Here is a 21,328-nt window from a genome sequence, read left to right on the forward strand (position 1 = left end):
GTTATGCTGACCATACCCAGCTCTATCTGTTATTCCCACCTAACAACCACACGGTCTCAGCACTAATCTCGGGACTGTCTCTCATCAATTCCAACTAAATCTCACTAAAACTGAACTGCTGGTCTTCCCAGCCAAACCAGCCATATACCACAGCATCTGCATCCAAACTGAATCCGTATCTCTTGCTCCATCAACAGTAGCTAGAAACTTGGGTGTCATGATTGATGACTAGCTGACCTTTATAGATCATGTTGCCTCCGTCGCTCGATCGTGCCGCTTCGCATTACTAAACATAAGAAAGATCAGACCATACCTAACCCAACACGCCACCCAGCTCCTGATGCAGTCTATGGTCATCTCCCGCCTTGACTACTGCAATGCTCTCCTAACTGGTTTCCTAACTGGTTTCCTAACTGGTCTCCTAACTGGTCTCCTAACTGGTCTCCCAGCCTGTGCTGTGAATCCTCTGCAGATGGTCCAGAACGCGCTGGTGCATCTGGTCTTCGATCAGCCTAAAAGAGCACACGTCTCCCCTCTGTTCATTGAGCTCAACTGGCTGCCCTTAGCCGCCCACATCAAATTCACGTCACTGATGTTAGCTACAAAGTGCTTAATGGAACAGCTCCAAGCTATTTGAATGCTCTTGCAAAGGTTTATGTCACAACTCGGCCACTCCGGTCGTCAAAGCACTGTCATCAAGCAGTGTCTACACCACGCTCAAGACAATCCAGACTCTTTTCATCCACAATGGTGGAATGACTAACCGAGCGCCACCAGAACAGGGGTGCCCTGTCTGTCTTCAAGAAACTGTTGAAAACTCAGCTCTTCAGAGAGCATCTCCTATCCTAACACTTACACTGTAGTTCCCTACCCCCTCTACTGCACTTTATCTTTCTGTACTTCCCTTTATGCCTGCACTCTACTGTCACCTCGACAGAGCCTGACTATTGGTTTTCCTTCTATGCAGCTTATTGTTAGCTGTAATGTTATATCCTCATTTGTAAGTCGCTCTGGACGAAAGCATCTGCCAAATTCATAAACATAAACCAACCAACGACCCACCACAACTACGTACATTTAAACCAGCTAGGCTAACAGATTAGCACACACATACAGTACCTTTACCAAAGCACTGAAATGGTCCCATGTGGTGTCTCTGTGAGCTGTTGTACTGCACTGGGTGTTCATCATGATGCACATGGAACATGATGAGAGACCCTAAGAAGAGACAGGCCGAGTCCTGTCTGAAAATGTTCAGAAGTGCTCCTGAGATGGAGATAAATGGCAACATAAAGAACAATGGCAAGAAAAAAAAGACAGCGGTTTTTGGACAGTCTTGTGCAGATCACTGTGGGGGACAGTGACGCCAGTTGCATAGTCTCTCTCCCCTCAGAGCAAACGTGAGGGACATTGCAATCTGTCATTATGCTAAACCAGATCTATATTTAGTCAAAGCTATCTTAAGAAAACTGTGAGGATTCATGCTTCAAAGTCTGAACTCGGGACGATCATCCTGAAATACTTTAATAGGTGCAGAAGAATCCTAAATATACAGGGAAGAGGCAGATTCGTGAATTTCAAACAAAAGGTAAATAGACAAGTCAAACTGCCTTTAATTGAAAAATATTAAGCGTAGTCACAGTTCTGCTGACTGATTAAAAAAAAGCTCAGAAAGCAAAATGTGTAAAAGCCTGAATAAGTCCAGTCAGGTTTTTTTTTTAATCATAGGGAGTTTATGGCACTCTCAGAGATGAATGATCGTCCCATCTCAAGGTGCAATCTCCACAAACAATAGCTCACCCTCAGGCCCAAAAGGGCATGCCAGGAATCATCTTTGTACAGGGCTGTTGAAAGACATGCAGTACAGAATCTGACATTTGTACTTCCAACTGTAAGATACTGTTGTTCTTAGGAAAGCTGCATAAGTATATATGATAATAAAAATCACCTAAACCAAAATACATCAATCAAAGCTTAATTGTTCCCTATTCTGCCTTTTTCCATCAGTCCTGCTTCTTACTTTTGTTTTCAGTCACACAGAAGCTGCTGCCTACAATCAAAAGGAACACATCCATATCCAGTCCAGATGTTCAATATAAGCCTTCATATTGTCACAGTGGCCAAGTTTCAGTGTGACGTAGTATATTACTGCAGTCTGGGGTCACTGTAGGACATGTGATACAGTGGAGGGAATGCTCTTACATGCTCAATGTGGAGTGATTTAGAGAAACTTTAAACGCATTAGTACTGGCTTTACCATGGAGGTATGTGATCTCAATGTTATATATTTAAGATCACTTATATGGACATGGAAATAATCTACTGCACATCTCCACATTTAGCCCCACCTTACTGACATCTTTTGAACCACAAAACAAAAGTTTGACTTCTGTATTAATCAAAAACTGGAACTTTCATGATAATCTAAATATTGAGTTGTTTTTAAACTGCTGGACAAAGTTTTCTGAAAGAGGTTTTGGAACCTCTTAGAGGAGGAGGGTTTCATACAACCATTGCAAACCAAGCTCTGAATACCAACCTGGCTCAAACTTATCAAAATATTTTAAGATGTCACATTAAAAGTATCTGGGCTCTCCCTCAGAGGTAGGGTGAGAAGCTCAGTGATCCGGGAGGGGCTCGGAGTAGAACCGCTGCTCCTCCGCATTGAGAGGAGTCAGATGAGGTGGCATCTGGTTAGGATGCCCCCTGGACGCCTCCCTGGGGAGGTGTTCCGGGCCCGTCCCACTGGGAGGAGACCCCGGGGGAGACCCAGGACACGTTTGAGAGACCATGTCTCTCGGCTGGCCTGGGAACGCCTCGGGGTCCCCCGGAGGAGCTGGAGGAAGTGGCCGGGGACAGGGACGCCTGGGTTTCTCTGCTCAAGCTGCTGCCCCAGCGACCCGACCCCCAGATAACCGGTAGATGATGGATGGACATTAAAAGTATCAGAATTAAAATGTCTCATCTAAACACCTCAATCAAACCAGACCGAACTAATCTGCTCAATCAGATCAGAGGTGATATAAACCTTCTGATAACCGTAGAAAAGTGAATTATGTGTACACTTAATACATGTGGGGGTGGGGTAACATGATGGGTTTCCAGGTGTAGATACATTTGGGTGTAGATTCAGTGAGGACCACTGTCTCCAATCAGTTTTACCGGGACTTATATCCACTGCTCCTGGATGTGACACAAAGAGAATGAAACTGTAAAGCTCCACTTTATGGCTAATTTCTCCAAGCAGCGCTGACAACGGCTTGTGGAACCTCTTGTTACTGGTCTGATAGATGAATCCATATAAAGAGGCAAAAAAAAACTGTTCTCACATCCCGTTTTACATGTTTTCACACTGCTAATTCTGATTTGGAACATGGTCAAAAGTCCAATGAAACCACAGGGGAGTGGGTTGTGAGAGGAGTGCAATCCCTAATATCCAGAAAGATTTACCAAAAGCTATACCAACTTAAAAGTGAGCTTCGCTTGAGGAAAATCTATTGTGACTGTGAACGTCTGGACAAGACGTCTTAAGGTGTCCTGTGATATCAGCACAGCTGATGTGTACTCATCACCGCTGACTGGGAGCATTTCTAAGATGTGAAACCACATGTCTGTCCATGATCAGGTTGTTGTTAAAGTAAGTCAGGTCCTCACACCTCTGCATTTCCTGTGGATCCAACATGCTGACTGGAAGAACAGACTGTTCCTACTGTTTAGTAAGTGCCAGACTTTTACATGAGTTACAGCTATGAAATAATCACCATTATTTGCTTTATCTGTGGCTGGTGGTAACATTTCAGCTCATGTCTCTGTGGAAGGAGTTTAAAGACATGTCTTTAAGCACCATGCTGCAGTGTTCTAGTTTACCAAACCCAGATCAACACATATCCATTGTCCTCTTTACAAACTGTGTGACTGGCCATGAAAGGTTATTAAACTGACTGCAACTATTTTCTCCTGAGATCTTAAGAACATAAAATAAATATAGCTGTGGGAGCAGCGTCCATCAGACTCCAAGTATCACTGTACAAATACGTTTTTTCTCTCTAAAAGGGAGACAAGCTTTAAAGGTTGTAGTCAGGTCACCCATTAGGTCTTTGCAGTAATAAACTTGGATCAGGATTCGCTGCATTACAATGAATGGCAAATTAGCAGTTCTGCACCTGCAGTATATCGTTGAGTCCTGAAGACTGAAAACTGCTGATAAAGCTCTAATATTGAGCCAAATAATTATCAAAGAGGTACATGGGTTAATCCTTGTTTGATATGACAGCTCCATTCATCTTCAGAGGGAAAGCTGATCAAAGCCGGCATACCAATTCATCAGGAATGGGTTGTTTGTTACTGTTCAGAATGTGCTTTAACTGTTAATGTTGCATGCTAAACACATATTTAGCTTATCTGAGTGCAATCACAGGCCAGATCAAAGCACAGGCGTCGCTACAAAATCATTTTGCAAGTCAGACATAACAGTGTACATCCCCACCCTGATGGGTGACGTCTTACTGTGGAACAAATGTATACATCCTTTGCAAAGCTGAGATAGAATGACAGAGAGATGCAAATGCCAACCAGCTGCTACTGACCCTAACAGAGGAAAACTGACTTCTCTGTGTCAGTTGCAGAGTCAGAATGTTTACATGTGGTTGTTTCCTTCGAGACCGAGACAGGAGGGGTGAAGGTAAATGATGCCTTTCCGAAACACACACACATAAACATAAATACTGTGCATCTACTTCCATAATGTCTCGAAATTTATGAAACTGACAAATGGTTTGCAATGCTGGCATGATAGTGAGCAACACGTTGAAGCTTTCTAAAGGTTTAAATGTAAGATCGGTCTTTGGATTGTTCTCAGTAAAATCTGCACAACAGGGTATGTGGAGTGGGTCATTAAGGGCTGCGTGACCTGCAGAGTGGAAATCAACTTATTACAGTCATTTTAAGATGAATAGTAACATTGAGAATTGTTCACTATGTTAGCTGCTTAGACTTACAACAATCTGGTTTAATATGAGATGAACCAAAGGCGGTGGATTCTTGCACTACAGATTGCATGTTTTACCTTTAGCTATAAGATATGAAGCTGTGGAAATCCAGAGCAGTGTTGCTTATTTGGTGAGTCTAGAAGAAAAAGACATTTCCAGAAATAAAACTAATGTGGTTTCTGTAACACTGAAATGTATTTGAATTAATCGAAACACAAAAAAACTAACTGAAATGAACAGAAACAAGTGAGTTCTGGACTTGGGAAGTGAGATTGAACTGAATGCATATGTCAGTGCCTTTGTCCAGCCCTAAATCATCCACAGATTACGTTTCAAACAGCTGAACTTTTCCTCCTTCTATAGTTTTTATCTTAAAGTTCTTAAATCTATCACCGCAAGGTTTTCTATGGCAGCTATGACAACAAAAAAAACTGTTTACAAAATAGATTTTAACACATGAAGTAAGACTAGATTGTGCCCAGATGTAGGATGTGAGATTCGCTCAGAAATACAGACAGTGTTTATTATATTTCAAAGGCAGAGCTGTGGGTACATTTGAACTGCAAACAAAGACCTCAATTTAACTCAATTTGCTACTTTGTAGTCTAATTTAAGCCAACTGCAAGTGGCATGGATGACTTCATTGTCTATTTTAAATCTTTATAATGCTGTAAAAGCATGGCTACAGTTGCTATGTCAACATAAAGTAGCACTTGTACTGCACATGCTCACTTTTTGACGAGGCCAAAAGTAGACGCCAGGTATTCGATGTATAGTAACAAAATCATGACAACCAAAAAGCAATAAAGCCCAAACTATTGTAGGTACTGTTACAACATTAGGCTCCTGTGCACACCGCAGACTGGTAACGCTGTAACTGTAACAGCCAGAGGCCTTTAGAGCAGGGACCTGAGGAACGATGTTTGCCAACAGCAGTGGGATTCTACTGTGCGTGCAGAGTCCAACAATAAAGCACAGTTTTATGGTTAAAGCAGTCTGCACATCCAAGACGCAGCCAGGCTATCAGAAACAGGGAGGAGCTCCACAAAGTCAGCAGTTAATTGAGCAGAGGACGCTGAGGTGAATGAGTGGTCAGAGACGTGGTGGATTTGATGAGAGTATTTTGGTATTTTTGCAGCTTAATGCCATGTTTGAAATGAAATTGCTGACTTAAAAGCAGGTTTATTTTTGATTTGCTGGATTACCATAAAACACACATGTCCCTTCACCAAGGCTGTCCCCTGTTTCACTGAGAAAGCAATGCAGCTCTGCATATCTAAAAAAGTAAAGGGTCTGACTGAGTCAGTATCAGTCATGGTGAGGAGGAAGGCTGACAGATGGGAGCAAATAAAAGCCTTGATGAGACTGACCAACTGTTCATCCAACCATCCAGCCATAGCTTTTTAACAGGATGTTCCACATATGAACTGAAGAAACTATTAAAGACTTTATCAGAACTGCAAGGTGTTGTTATGGAAAATATGCTCACTACTTGTTGGGCGAGTTCTTGATGCACTGTGGTAGCATGGAAACCGACAAACGAGCTGGCTTATAACTGCTGGTTACGGCACTTATCCAAGTTACTGTAGCAGGTAGGCTAAAGAGTTAAGCCAAATTCATGGTAACTGCACCTGTTAATGCACAAACACCTGACATCTGCACCACAGATGAGCTTTGATAAACCGACATTAAAAAATATTCAAACCAAACAGAAATAGATGGCTGTTTCACAGAGAGACCCAATGCTGAGGGAGTGTGTCACCACTGGTCTGTGCTGCCATAAATTCAGCTTTAGTTCTACTCATTCCTTCAACAAGCCCCTAAGACTTCAGTTTGCTAATAACTGGGGCGCATCAACTGGCACACAGAATGCTCAGATCTGAACTTCACTGTGAAGCTCTCATTTTCTCATTTTCAGTCTTCACATGACTACTTCCACGATCTCTTTAAAAATCCAACAACCAAGAGTAAAGCTAAGAAGCTTAAAAGAAAAGAAGATCTGCAAGTGTGAGCCTTATCACCACATATGAATCTCTTAAACAACAAAAGACATGAATGAAAAGCAAAGTTGTGGACGACAGATCAGGCAGGCAGTGTGGTGGGACCAGGGGGGCACCATGAAGTCACCCAACTTGTACTGTGGCTCTCTGACGTTGATGGACACTAAAGCTATTTGAAGCATACTTAAGGCTGCAGGTTCTGTCTCAGGAGGTTTACTCTTTTCAGTCTGTCCATCCATCCCTGTTTAATCTTTCAAATGTGCACCAAAGTGTGCCAGGTAAATGAAAGCACTCGTGTTAACTACCGTAGGTTTTGGGAAGAGGAGCAACCTTCCGTCTGTGTTTACACGCCTCAGCACAGCTTAATGACTGCGGTGCCTGAGCTTTCCATCATTCCTCCACAGCCTCAGCGCAGTTTTTCTCAGGCACCCCTGTAAACAACATATACTTTCATGTTTTTCACATTTTTTGAAAAGGTTAATTGTCTGTAGTCAAATGGAATATGGCACTATTTGGAACAGTTTTGATAAAGCAGATAGACATCTGACGCTTGCTAAATCCAGATGTTGGCTCTCCAGTGATGTAGAAACTCAAATAAAAAGAAAAACACTACTAAGCTAACCTCACTAATGGCTATAATAGCTTTCACTACATCCAAATTCACATCACTTTGCACTATCTATTCATCAGCTGTGGTGAAAATCAAACCAGAGATATTTATATTTATCATTTATATAACTGCTATTCGTGACCTGCTCCTTATTCATTTGTGCTGAGGGATGCTTGGTTTCTCTGGATTTGAGAGGAGAAAAAAGAGAGAACCCAGTGCTTGGTCTTTGCATTCTTCCCACTGCGCTAAGAATGGTTCTCAAGGATTCTTCCCTGCCCAACACCTAAAATAAAACTTAAACCGACAAAAACAACAAACGTGAGCTCTGAGAGTGGCCTGCAGAGGGAACTCCACACAGATTCCACAGTATCTAGCACACATTGTAATAAACATTACATTAAAAGCACTTAGGCCTCCGAAAGGGAATTACAGGGAGTAAACAGCCAGCAGCCAGGCACCAGCTTTGCTTTCCATATTCCAGAATCAACAGATTTCTGAAACCCGTTTCTCATTGGACCCTGGTGAAGTTCCAGTCCTACACCTTTTCAAGGTAATCCTCCCTGCATGTGAACAGCACAAGCTACCGGCTGCTGATCATTTCTGTTGATGGAATAGTGTTTGGACACATTCTCAATGGGTTTTTTGTAGGGGTTGAAATTTATTGATCAAAGTTGTTTATTAAACTACAAGAGAAACTGCAATAATCAGCTTGTTTGATCCATATTTACCTGCATGTCGAGATGTGAGAGGAGAGCATTTGTTACTCAGCAACAATCACCCGTAAACCTTACAATGGAATGCTTAAGCTCATGGCCTTCTGCATGCTCAGATGTTACTGCTGCACTTCTCCCGTGACAGTCATTTCACTCAGAAGCAGCTCTTCTAAGTGAAGTAATCCTGCAGACCAACACATTCTGAGCACTGAAAATGATAGAAATAGAATATGAAACATAAATATTTTCTTTTTTAATCCGTACTCATGAATTGATGAACTCCGAACACAGCCAACAATTTTGCTCTTTATAAATTCAATGACATATTTGAAGAATGATTCTCTCGCCCAATGACAGCCGGGAACGGCTGCAGCCCCCCGTGACCCTGAGTTGGATTCAGCAGGTATAGAAACTTCATGGATGTTTGGAGAATGCAGAATCAGATTAGGTCAACTGAATCAAGGAAACGTTCCGTATGCCTGTTCATTGATGGGTCACTGTGGCTCCACCCCACACCCAGACTTTGGATTCCATCATTTTTCTCATTCACAGTGTCTCTAAATCCATTTTAGAAACAGAGATAGCTCTTCGACATGTTTGCTTGTGAAGTTTGCAGGACCTGCCAGCTGTCGTCGCTCTTTCTATTTTTGTCTTTGTGGACCATAATTATTTCGAGCCCTGCGTAATTTGGTAAACACTAGCGCTCCTTCCACAAAAACACACACATAATAGCGCTGGAACTGTTTAAGACACTGGGTTTGGCCTCCAACACCTTTTCTCACCACTAACACCACCTCCATAGTGAGTTGGCAGCAGACTCACTCTGCTGTGCATCCCAGAGACACTGACGACCAGAAGGATGCAGGGGAGGGCAGGCTGTAATAACTATGAACTTCTGATGCAACAGACACAACAGGAGTTTCAGAGAAATGTCTGAATCCCTGTCACAGAAACAACTTTTCCCTGGCCTTTAATCAAGTATGGAACTGTAGAAATGAGGTGGACATTTATTTCAGTTTGGCGTTATTTTTGGCGTTTAAAAGATCGATTTATTTAAATCAGAGGGGGGGGGGCTCTCTTTGGTGAGGTTGCCTGCCAGACATGCTCCATCTGGAGGAAATCCTGGTTATAGTTACCAGTGTGGAACTATGGAAACACATTCTTTCTGGTGGCCATTTACAGAAGGTGTGGCATGTAGAACACAGACTAGTTCCCAGTCTTCGGCCAAGCCAACAGCATACAACAGCCCCTCAGTTTGTGAGCATGGCACCTCTTGTTGTAAAACTGCACAAATACATGTTGGACCACAGTGGAAAATTAACTGTTTTCTCTGCCTGTTCAAACGAACCAAGGCAAAGTTAGCCATCATGCAAAAAACAGCTTCACAGAAACTACGCCTAACAAGCCTTTTGTTCTTTGACGTCTTCATACTTCCTTAAAAAGCAGAAACTGCACTGTAGTTTGGGGGGAAATTGTCAGGAGTGTTACATAAATAAAGTTTTAATAAATCTTTATCAAAATGGTAGGAAACGAAAAACCTTATTTGATGAAAAGTTTCATATTTACTTGGACAGTAAACTGTCATCATTTAACAAAGAGGTGGAATCAGTTTTCATATACACTGTCGACTTGCTTGGTTAATGATGTAAAATACTGAGCAATTGCAACATAACCACTTTAAAAACTGCTGAATCTGAGGAAAGGGGGGGCTAGAGTAAAAATGAAAAGCTTTGAACGAGATAATTAGCTTTAAAGTAAGTCATTACCTGCTCCTAAAGTAAATCCTAAAATGAGGGAAAAATCTGATTTGGCGAGGAGCTCAGCATCTCTGGCTTTCGTTCATCTCTCAGACGAGACAAGCTTTTCCATAATTTCATAATGACTCCAAAAAAACCAAGAAAATTCTAAAAATTGCAGTGAAGGCTTTTGGTTGCTACTCTGAATTACACTTCTCCACAGGCTGGTCAAACTTCCAACCATGAGTTTTTGTCTTTGGATCCCTGTAACTGCGGCCAACACGCAACCAGGAGGTCCAGGTTCTGTGTCTTCATTCATAAAGCTCCAAGTGCCTCTTAGTGGCATATCTGGTTTATTAAAATGTTAAATATAAGCCTTTGCCACTTACAAATTCACTCTATATTTAGCATCTACTTTCCACTCTTCTTTGCTGATTTGTGCTCATCAACCTACAATTATTTCCTTTTTCTCAGGGTCCGACGTCCTTAAATCTCTGGGGCCAGAAGGAGGAAACACATCCCAGAGACAGAAAAATACAAAAAAAAACCATCAAATTCAATAATTACACAATTGTTAAACCAGATAAGATGATGTAATGTATAAAAAGTGTGTCATTTCTACACGGTGGAACTGAATAGTATGAAAATGGAATGAAATGTGCACTTTAATCACATCACATTCTCTGATTTAGAATTTTACACTCAGGAGCAGAGGGGGAACTCAAAGAACAACGTGACTAAAGTCCTAACATCATGGAGGGTATCGTAGGTGTTCCTTTCATATGCTGTGTCATCAGAACAAGTGATGGCCCACAAAGGCCAACTGTGTTGGAGCATCTGCTACAGTCAAAGGCTTCCAGGCACCAATAACAGTGCTGCACGCACCAGTGGTGATCCGAGGAAGGAAAAACTATGGAGCAGCCACAGTGTGCTGGGCTGATGTGTTGGACCAAGACTGAACTACAGCAGCTCCAACTTGGAACTTAAATTACTTTAAAGATCATCTTTGCCCCAGCTCGCACAGCTTTGTCCAATCTAAGAAACTTTGCGTGGGGGATGTTCCACAAATGAATATGACCGAAAGGCCAAGGGAGTCATTATTGTGTACCGCTATGAAATTAAACTGATAAAAAGCCTGGCTAACAAATATGCCAATGTAAGTCCAATACTGAGAAATCCCATAATTGTATTTCAGCCTGCAGGTAAGAGGAAAGTGCAGAACAGAAATGCTAACATGCATCTCTGCTGGACTGTTTGTCCACCATATTAAAAGCTCCAGATGGACCCTGGTCTCTATCATTCACTTTATCTGAACACAGACAGCTGCCACGACGGCATGGTGAACCCACCATTGCTGTCTTTTGCTTATAGGGGCAAAAGTGACATGCAAGGAAAATAACTTCATTCATGATTATAAACTTGATAGTACATAACTTTTAGTCAGAAGACAACTTAAATGGGTGTGTTACATAAAACTTTACAGTCAGTTTAGCTGTCCTGAGCAAAGACATTTGGGGATGGGGAGAGTCTGTGGAGATCCGTGTCTCCTCCAGGATTCACCTGGAAGAGACACGCACTTCTTTGTGGACCTATTTTTTCTGCTTCAGAGGGTGCTACATCATAGATAAACGTAAAATAAATGAACAAATTCCTTCATAAAGAATCTGTATCAAAATTTTTGTCATTTGAAAAATTGACCAAATTTGCAAATTTACTGGGAAACAAAAGGCAAAAATAAAAACGCAAAATGAATGCCAGCTGAAATATTGCTGATATTTTTTAAGCTCAGTAAAAGTCATTAATTAATCCAGTGCATGCTGTATGTGCCATTTGAGAGTGTTGTTTCTTTCACATTGAACCTGAAGTGGCACCAATGTGTTCCTCACTGTTTGAATTTCTAAGCGTGTCTTCTAGAATAGTAGAATTGTAGTAGATAGTTAAATAGTTGTAATTGTAGAATGCATAGAGCAGCTTTATTTAGGTATTTGCTTAAAACAACAACACAATGAAACCCGAAAACAGGATAAACACCTGGTCAGCTCTAATCTTCAGGAATAGAAGATATAAAAGCACTCACTTGCAATATGAACTTCAAAAACTGGCACAAGCTGTAAAAAACAATAAAAAGGTTTGCATGGTAGGATAAATACTCTTAGGGGTATTAGTTCAGCTTTACCCAGATGACAACAGTGCAAACTGTTTCTTCAGAAATGTGCAGAAAACAATTATCAGCAGACAATGTGGAAAGTTGTGTTGGAGCATGTAGGAGTTCTGTCATCATTAGTTTATTCAAAGTCACTGAAGCAACATGAAGTCATGTCTGGTGTGAAGCTGTTTCGAGGGGCAAAACAATGGGTACAGCAGACCCTTCCCACCCCCCTATCAGGAGCATAAGATCTGTGTCAGAAGTCCTTTCCATACAGTTCAACTTACCTCATAATTGCATGTTTATGTTCAGTGACTAACTTCTACCATGCAACGTGTGAATTTACCCAAAAACAGCATGTGGATCTAAGTATTCCTTTACATTAAACCTCACACAGAACAGATTTAGATTCAGAGGTAATAATTCTGACACACGATCAAAAAAAGATCCCATTGAAACAAAAAGCAGCCTGTGGTCAAAGCCACTTTCATGGTGAGATGCACTGCCATATCTGCAGCGTAGAAAGTTGTTAAAGGTCGACTCCACGCCCACACTACTCTGTCATTTCATTCAAGGAGTTTACCACGGATGCCTACGGCTCACAGAGCGCTCATCTGCTGCTGCTGGGATGTTGGTAGTTTAAATGAGACGGTCAGAAGACGGTCTACACAGTGGCTGGACCACTCAGGGCTCTTACACACAACTTTGAATTTCCTTCGGGATTAATAAAGTATCTATCTATCTATCAGTTACATACATTTCTCTATATATACTCTCTCTATATGAGAGAGAGAGAGACACTATATTGCCAAAAGTATTCACTCACCCATCCAAATAATTTAATTCAGGTGTTCCAATCACTTCCATGGCCACAGGTGTAGAAATTCAAGCACCTAGGCATGCAGACTGCTTCTACAAACATCTGTGAAAGAATGGCTCGCTCTCAGGAGCTCAGTGGATTCCAGCGTGGTACCGTGACAGGATGCCACCTGTGCAACAAGTCCAGTCGTGAAATGTCCTCGCTGCTAAATATTCCACAGTCAGCTGTCAGTGGTATTATAACAGAGTGGTCGGCCACGTAAAATGACAGAGTGGGGTCAGCGGATGCTGAGGCACATAGTACGCAGAGGTGGCCAACTTTCTGCAGAGTCCATCCAAACTTTATGTGGCCTTCAGATTGGCTCAAGAACAGAGCGTAGAGAGATTAATGGAATGGGTTACCATGGCTGAGCAGCTGCATCTGGGTTTGGCGGTTGCCAGGGGAACGGTACTTGTCTGACTGCATTGTGCCAAGTGTAAAGTTTGGTGGAGGGGGGATTATGGTGTGGGGTTGTTTTTCAGGAGCTGGGCTTGGCCCGTTAGTTCCAGTGAAAGGAACTCTGAATGCTTCAGCATACCAAGAGATTTTGGACAATTTCATGCTCCCAACTTTGTGGAAACAGTTTGGGGATGGACCCTTCCTGTTCCAACATGATCCAAAGCAAGGTCCATAAAGACATGGATGAGCCAGTTTGTTGAGGAAGAACCTGACTGGCCTGCACAGAGTCCTGACCTCAACCCGATAGAACACCTTTGGGATGAATTAGAGCAGACTGAGAGCCTTCTGTCCAACATCAGTGTCTGACCTCACGAATGTGCTTCTGGAAGAATGGTCAAAAACTCCCATAAACACACTCCTAAACCTTGTGGAAAGCTTTCCCAGGAGAGTTGAAGCTGTTATAGCTGCAAAGGGTGGGCCAATATCATATTAAACTTCAGGAAACTGAGACTACAATTCGCACAGGCTCACCAAAATTGGACAATAGCAGATATTCAGATGGTCGGGTCAGAATTTGGTGTAAACAACATGAAAGCATGGATCCATCCTGCCTTGTATCAACGGTCCAGGCTGGTGGTGGTGGTGGAATGGTGTGGGCGATATTTTCTTGGCACACTTTGGGCCCCTTAGTACCAATTGAGTATCGTTTAAATGCCACAGCCTACCTGCGTATTGTTGCTGACCCTTTATGACCACAGTGTATCATCTTCTAATGGCTAGCAGGATAATGCATCATGCCACAAAGCTCATATCATCTCAAACTGGTTTCTTGGCCAATGGGTTCACTGTACTCCAATGGTATACGTTTTACTAGCAAGGTACCTAATAAAGTGGCTGGTGAGTGTGTATATATATATATATATATATATTGATCGATAGATCGATAGATAGATGTGTGTTTGAAATTAAATCATGTAGTGTTCCAACAGGATTCTCACAGGATGAAGCAGCTGAGAACAAAATCTCACTTCTGCCCCCTGGTGTCTGAAAGCTGCATAGTAGATCTCACCTCAGAACACTTTACAAACACCAGGACAATACACACCCTGACAGGCTTAACAGTGGTGAATTTAAAACCCACACACAAATCAACATCAGACTGGTAATGCATCCAAAGTAGTGCATGCTGCCTGAAAGACATTTAAAGCATATAAATTAAAGTTTAAAAAGAAAACATATCAATTTTAGATTTATCCAAAGCTGACTGAATATAGTAGCTTTGCACTGCACAGAGTCTTCTTACATGAGGAAAATACTGTCAAACTTACAGTCATTACTGTTCCAGAAAAACATCCTGTAACAAGCCACATGGTCAATAACTTGACATTTTAATACATAAAAACTAAAAACACCCACATTTGCTATTAAGAATCAGGAAACTGATGTTGGGAGTTTACCAGTCATCCTTAGGGGAAAAAAAGCACAAACAGACAAATGACATGTAGCACAAGAAACAAATGAAAGCTGTTTCTGATCTGCACAGTCACTATCTCCTGACCCCCCCCCAATGAGACTAATCAACACACAATCAGTGAAAATGTCATCCAGAAGGAGAGGGAGTGGCAGGAATCCCCTCCCTGCTGCTCCACACAGACAGAGAGAACCAGATGGAGAAAGGGGAGACAAGGAGAGAAGGGAGGACCATCACTCTGAAGAGACAGGCGTCCCTGGGACATAGCACCCATCATTAAAGATGACATCAGAGCAGGGAGGGCCTTCATGCAACGTAGATCCTCCATGATGCTGGAGACCAGCTCAGTATAAATACCTTAAGCCCAGTGCCCTGTGAAGCAGCAGCTGCCACTCAGATAGGCAGATAGACTCAACAACTAAGGATATACGAGCACCGTACTGGGACAGCAGCCTCCCGACTCCCCTTACTGTTTCTTTGGAGCGTAAACCTTCACGGTAAGTTGGTTGTTGCCTGTTTTCAGTGAAGTACATGAGGGGAAACTCCAGACTGCAGTCTGGCTCTGAACGAAGGGGAGGGGGGGAGTCGGGGGTTGCAGGTATAACAAGTGTTGTGGTCCATATACAAAAGCTGAGGTTACTCTGGGAGAGAAGTTGTGCCTGTGACTGTTTACCCGAAGAAATACACTTAAAAAGCAGGTTGTCCTCATTGTGAGAGAATTTTAAAACAAAAAAATCTACATTCATGAAGTTTAGGAAATAAAACACTTTGGTCGCTACTTTAGAACTTTTGAATAGTTCCAAAATTTTCAGTCATGAGCGCTTGTGGAGTGACACAAGTCAAAGATCTTATACTACATGTGATTGATAATAATATCATACCTTCTTCTCATTAATCATCTTTTTTGAAGGTTTAGCTTCACAAGATGGACTTGAGGGTAACAAGCCTTCTACTCGTCCTCCTGGCGTTGGCTGAGGCGACCCCTGAGAGGTACTATGCACCAAAAGTGACCAAGGTTCCCTACCCCGTCAAGAGCCACGGTGAGTCCGCTTCTTTTCACATCAGTTATTACAGTGTAGTGGTTGTGTGGGAGGCTATGCTGCAATCAGCAAGACGGCTAAAATAAGACCAATATTTTCATCTTTAGTCGAACTATGAAAATAAGTCCAGCTTATTGTCATTTCAAATGACTGTGAGCTGTGCTGCAAAACTGCATCAACTCCACACTCCATGAGGTTTGTTTTTTTAACAGCTCAAACTAATTATACTGGTAGAAAACCACAGCTAAGGCTCGGTGATGTGCTGGCATTTGTTGCATGTTTTTGCCTTTTTAACAGAAAATGGAAGTGGTCAAAAAATAGAGCGAGTAGTTTTGAGGATGTCAAATTAAAGTTGCTGGGGTGTTGTGAGGTTGCTTCTCTCCACTTATGCTGCCGACTAAAGGCATAAAACATCGAACACAGATTAAATCATATGGACAGTCTACAGTGGACCTTAAATTTGCTGAGAAACTAGGAGAAAGTCACTGTGCTGGATTATTGCTGCAAAATAAAACCATAATGTTAAATCCTTAATCCTGATAACCTGCATGAAGCCTGAAAACAGCTGTTTTTTTGTTGATTTTTTTACAGACTGTAAACTTCTCAAATAGCTGAAAATTCAGATCATTAACCCAACATTATTATCATCATTACCCTAACCACTAGGTAATATCCCCTGTCACACACCCAGTTGAACCACTGGCTCTTACGTGTCAGTAAGTGAAAGCTGTAGAGCACCACCCTCCTTAATTAAGTGCTATCAAGCAGGTACACTGAACTGCTGTGTATGTGTAGAATTGTGCATTGGAGGGGTTGAGTTGGGGTGTAGCTGTAGAAGAGTTCTTGTGTAGTGGATAAATAACAGTTGATCCTGAAAGCCATCGGTACCGCATGAGTCATAATAACAAAAAGTATCAAAGAAGTGGTCATGATGTTACTGCAAGGAGAATATATCAACATTTCATGTTATACTCCAAATAGGAAATGACTGATTTTTTGCATTCAGCTGTAAAGAATTTTTCTTTTTCGTATTGAAGAGGTTCTGATGCCTTCATCCCTCTATATGAATTTAGAACGCACATAAAAACAATGGGAGCTCATAACTGACTAATATCCAAAACAGATGCTGGTACCATGTTGCAGGCACATCCTCACCAACTGCTATGTGGCACCAAAATCCCACCACTTAACCCTGAACTTAACAGAAGCTGCAGAAAAATGCTCTCACAAGTTCAAACAGTGAATCTAACAAAGAAGCCACAGCACATTTACTGGAGCCTCACTCTGCAGAACAGACTTTCCACTGTAAAACTAAAAGAATAACAATCTGTGACTAAATTACAAATCAACACTCAGACAGTGGGGCTGTTTACTCAAGCAACTTAACACTGAATGCATATTCATAAAGTTCAGGTCCAAGGTCATCGTCACCTTCACTTTGTGGTGTTACTGCCTGCCAAAAGGTCCGGTTCTGGCGCAAACATCCTCTGTGGGATGCAGGCTCAGCCCTTATGTGGCAGGAAAATGACAGCTTTGTTAGAGTGGTTTCAACACATTTCAAAAGAGAGGCAAGTCCTGTTGTGCCTGACTTATGAGTCCTTCTTCCCTTCCAGCAGTTTCACAGAAATGTAGTATTACAGCTGTTCTCGTTTAATCCAAAAATGAGGAGATTTCTAGATGCTTAATCCCATTTTAGCATTAGAGCCAACTCAAAACTTAAACTATAGTTCAATTTTACACATTTATAGGCAAAGCTATACTAGTTTTAAACTAACCAGTTACAAAGTAGTCCAATACATCAAGTGGCAATATAAATGTTCAGTTTGTGAGAAACCCCTCACTGATTAAATCAAACAAAGAAAAATCTAAATAAAATAAAAAAATCAAGGGTAAAAACACTTGGATACCCTCATGAACTATGGTTTACAGGGGACATTATTTTTCATCATTCCCCATCTATTAGGCTCCTCATCTGCATTACTGCCAAATGCTATACAGGGATGAACATTTTCAATATAGCAGAGGACAGCGAGCATTCATTCTTACATTTGTTTGATAGGAAATGTTCATCTTTATTCTTACTTTGTGAAAAGTACACATTAGTACACAATACCCTCCAGAAAGATAAACTAATATTATATGTCACTCCAGTGCATATACATGTACTAATGTAACCTTTCCCTTATACACTACACAATAAGGAAATAAATGCATCAAGGTGATGTTGATGGTGGAAAGTACTAACTATACATTCACCGCACAGCAGGAAAGAAGGCACGTTAACTGGTGTGCTGGTTACTGTACCAGCACACATCCGTTTGGTGAGAATGTCACTTCAGATCACAATTCCTGAGAAGACTAAGGCAGAAAAAACACAACTGCTATCAGCAAAACCCACACCACAATCATAGAGAGCAGTGTTTTAAGTCAGGTTGTGATGGAGTTCAACACCAAAGCTCGGGTTATTCAAGGATCAAGCATTTTACATATTACACTGAAAAGTCATGAGCTGATTGAAATGAAGTTACTTCTAGAAAACAACATAGTTTCAGTTTGTTAATACCTTGGCCAGAACTCATGATGCAGCATTTTTGCATTACACATTGTGACATAGAACATCAGCCTAACAGTTCAATAATTCCAATTCTAGACATCAAACTGAAGTAAGGATAACTAAATGAGATACATTTGACAATATGACGTGTACAATTTTACCTGAATAATTCCATCACATACTGCATTTTTTATTCCCTAGCTGTTGCAGGGCAGCCAGGTCCTGCGGGTCCTCCAGGTGAGCAAGGACCAATGGGACCACCTGGACCTCCTGGAGAAAAGGGTTTTGGACACACAGGACCACGGGGCCCTCCAGGACCTCCAGGAACCCCAGGCCACTCTCAAATGGGTAAACCTGGTACCCCAGGTAGCCCCGGAAAACCAGGTAGCTCGGGGCTTCCTGGGGAGAGAGGTTCACCTGGTGCAAGTGGACCAATGGGTCCTAGAGGTGCACCTGGTACACCTGGAACCCCTGGACCTGCTGGACATTCTGCTGTAGGAAAACCTGGACCAGCTGGGATCCATGGTGCAATGGGTCCAAGAGGAGAGGCTGGTTTGAAGGGGCATCCTGGTATCCCCGGTCTCCCTGGTCCCAAGGGAGAAAGAGGCATTGGAGCTCCTGGGGCCCAAGGACCACAAGGCCCAACTGGAGCAATGGGCCCAGCTGGTATGCCAGGTAAACCAGGGGTTGGCAAGCCTGGTGCCAACGGATATCCTGGGGAACCTGGTAAGGCTGGCATGCCGGGAAGAGATGGATCTCCAGGGCCAATGGGTCTGCCAGGACATAAGGGTCACACTGGATCTCCCGGCGTAGGAGCACCAGGGAAAGCAGGCCAGAATGGTACCCCAGGTACGCCTGGACCAATGGGTGCCAAAGGTCCCCAGGGTCCTGCTGGTCAGCCAGGCTCCCCTGGCATGCCAGGTGTTGGCAAAACTGGTGAACCAGGAATACCAGGAGGCAGGGGAGCCCCTGGTACTCCAGGAACAACTGGTCAAAAAGGAGAGCCGGGCCCAACTGGATTTACTGGTCAGCCGGGTGCTTCTGGTCCTATTGGCCCAGCTGGTCCACAGGGTGCAAGAGGATTTCAGGGTGAGCCAGGTCCAGTGGGACCCAAAGGTGATATTGGTATGGTAGGTGCACCAGGCCCAAGAGGATCCAAGGGTGAGCAGGGAGCTCACGGTTCCTCTGGAAAACCAGGTACTCCTGGGGCAGTAGGTCCTCCAGGAATACCAGGTCATAATGGTGCTCAAGGTCCAAAAGGTTCACAAGGCAATGCTGGTGCCCCAGGCTCTCCTGGTGCAAATGGTGCCCCTGGACTAAAAGGACACACAGGTTCTCCTGGAGCACCAGGTAAAAGTGGTGAATCTGGAATGCCAGGACCTATGGGACCAGTTGGTCCCCCTGGTCAATCAGGACCCGCTGGACTCAAGGGCCACCCAGGTCTTCCTGGTCCACCAGGTCCAGCTGGCCAGACAAGCAAAGGAATTTCTGGTCCTCAAGGTCCCCCTGGATTTCCAGGTGAGAGAGGCCAAGATGGTCTCCCTGGTCCGGCTGGTCCACCTGGTCAACCAGGTCCACCAGGACAGGTGGTCTACCACCATGAGAAGAGCATGCCAATCAAGTCCCATGAGGTTATGATGCCTCATGAGATGATGAAGGCCCCTGTGTCTGCCTTTAGTGCTGTGCTGACTGTGGCCTATCCCCCAGCCGGAACCCCTATTCAGTTCAGCCAGGTTCTGTACAATGGGGAGCAACATTATGACCCCCACACTGGTGTGTTTACCTGCCAAATCCCAGGCATTTACTATTTCAGCTTTCATATGCATGTGAACGGTGCCAATGCTTTGGTGGCCCTATATAAAAATGAGGCACCAGTTGTTTTCATCTATGATGAGTACAACCAGGGTTTCCTGGATCAGATGTCAGGCAGTGCTGTTCTTATGCTGCATGCAGGTGACCGTGTCTTCGTCCAGGTCCCTGATGAGGAGAGCAACGGTATATTTGCTGCAGATAATGTGCACTGTGCTTTCTCTGGGTTCTTAATTGCCTCAACGTGATTTTGGAAATCCCAATAAATCTCAAAACCATAAAAAACATTGAACAACTCAGAGGAATAGATAAGTTTTCAACATTCTTAATTAGGATTGTAAATTGGCTTTTTACAACTTTTAAAAGTTTAAATGCCTCATTAAAATCTTCAAAGGTCCTCAATTTGCTAACAAATTACTCGATTAACTGACATGTATGTGATGCCAAAATTTTTTGGGCTCACATTAATACCTGTCCCCTGTTCACCTTGTGTCATAGCAATTTTAACCTACATGGAAACATAATGGAAGATATCTTAAGTGGTGCTCTACAACTGCCTGGAACATTTACAGCATGATTTTTTTCTATTTGTGTTTTTATAAAATGTCTGTTCTTAAAGGATGTTCCTGTAATATACATACAAAAGATAGGCATAACTGTTGTAATATATTAAGAGATCAACACATTTTCAAAAGCACTTTGACAAGCAAAAAAAAACGATATTATGAGAAATTAAAAATGTTTTTTTTTTTTTAACTATGTCCCTTTGGATGTGTTAAGTTATGTACCACTTACTGACCATAACATGGAATAAAAGTTTGACTTTGAAAAAATGTTTTGGCCTGTGAAGTTTATTTTGCTCTTCAATAAAAGACAAAACATTTAAAAGTGTGTGTTTGGAGGGAAATATATACCTTTAAATGCAGATGTATTGTAATTGTGGTCGATGGCAGCCACCATGTCTTTCCAAAAATCAGAATTCACTTCATTCCCTCGCTGTCGA

General features: G+C 42.5%; 2 protein-coding genes across 2 annotated transcripts in view; one reads left to right on the plus strand and one right to left on the minus strand.

Moving 5' to 3' along the window:
• nt5dc1 (5'-nucleotidase domain containing 1) overlaps positions 1 to 21,328 on the minus strand; it is a 124,045-nt gene that overhangs the window by 99,502 nt on the left and 3,215 nt on the right. The window contains exon 6 of the mRNA XM_072362796.1: positions 21,240 to 21,321. Within this exon, the coding sequence (XP_072218897.1) occupies positions 21,240 to 21,321 (82 nt within the window). The remainder of the gene's footprint in view (positions 1 to 21,239; positions 21,322 to 21,328) is intronic.
• Positions 15,287 to 21,158, plus strand: col10a1b (collagen, type X, alpha 1b). Its single transcript, XM_072362795.1, has 3 exons — positions 15,287 to 15,419; positions 15,833 to 15,962; positions 18,718 to 21,158. Exons 2-3 carry the CDS (start codon positions 15,848 to 15,850, stop codon positions 20,571 to 20,573), a joined length of 1,971 nt encoding a protein of 656 aa, XP_072218896.1. The 5' UTR covers positions 15,287 to 15,419; positions 15,833 to 15,847; the 3' UTR covers positions 20,574 to 21,158.

This window comes from Leuresthes tenuis, unplaced genomic scaffold, assembly GCF_036924035.1.
Source record: "Leuresthes tenuis unplaced genomic scaffold, fLeuTen1.0.hap1 SCAF_13, whole genome shotgun sequence".
In the NCBI taxonomy this organism is placed as follows: domain Eukaryota; kingdom Metazoa; phylum Chordata; class Actinopteri; order Atheriniformes; family Atherinopsidae; genus Leuresthes; species Leuresthes tenuis.

What these genes read in the sequence shown, in the direction of transcription:
- col10a1b (XM_072362795.1), top strand. Translation starts at nt 15,848, where the DNA reads ATGGACTTGAGGGTAACAAGCCTTCTACTCGTCCTCCTGGCGTTGGCT. An exon ending in CTACCCCGTCAAGAGCCACG is followed by an intron (nt 15,963 to 18,717) that starts GTGAGTCCGCTT and finishes TTTATTCCCTAG; the next exon opens with CTGTTGCAGGGCAGCCAGGT.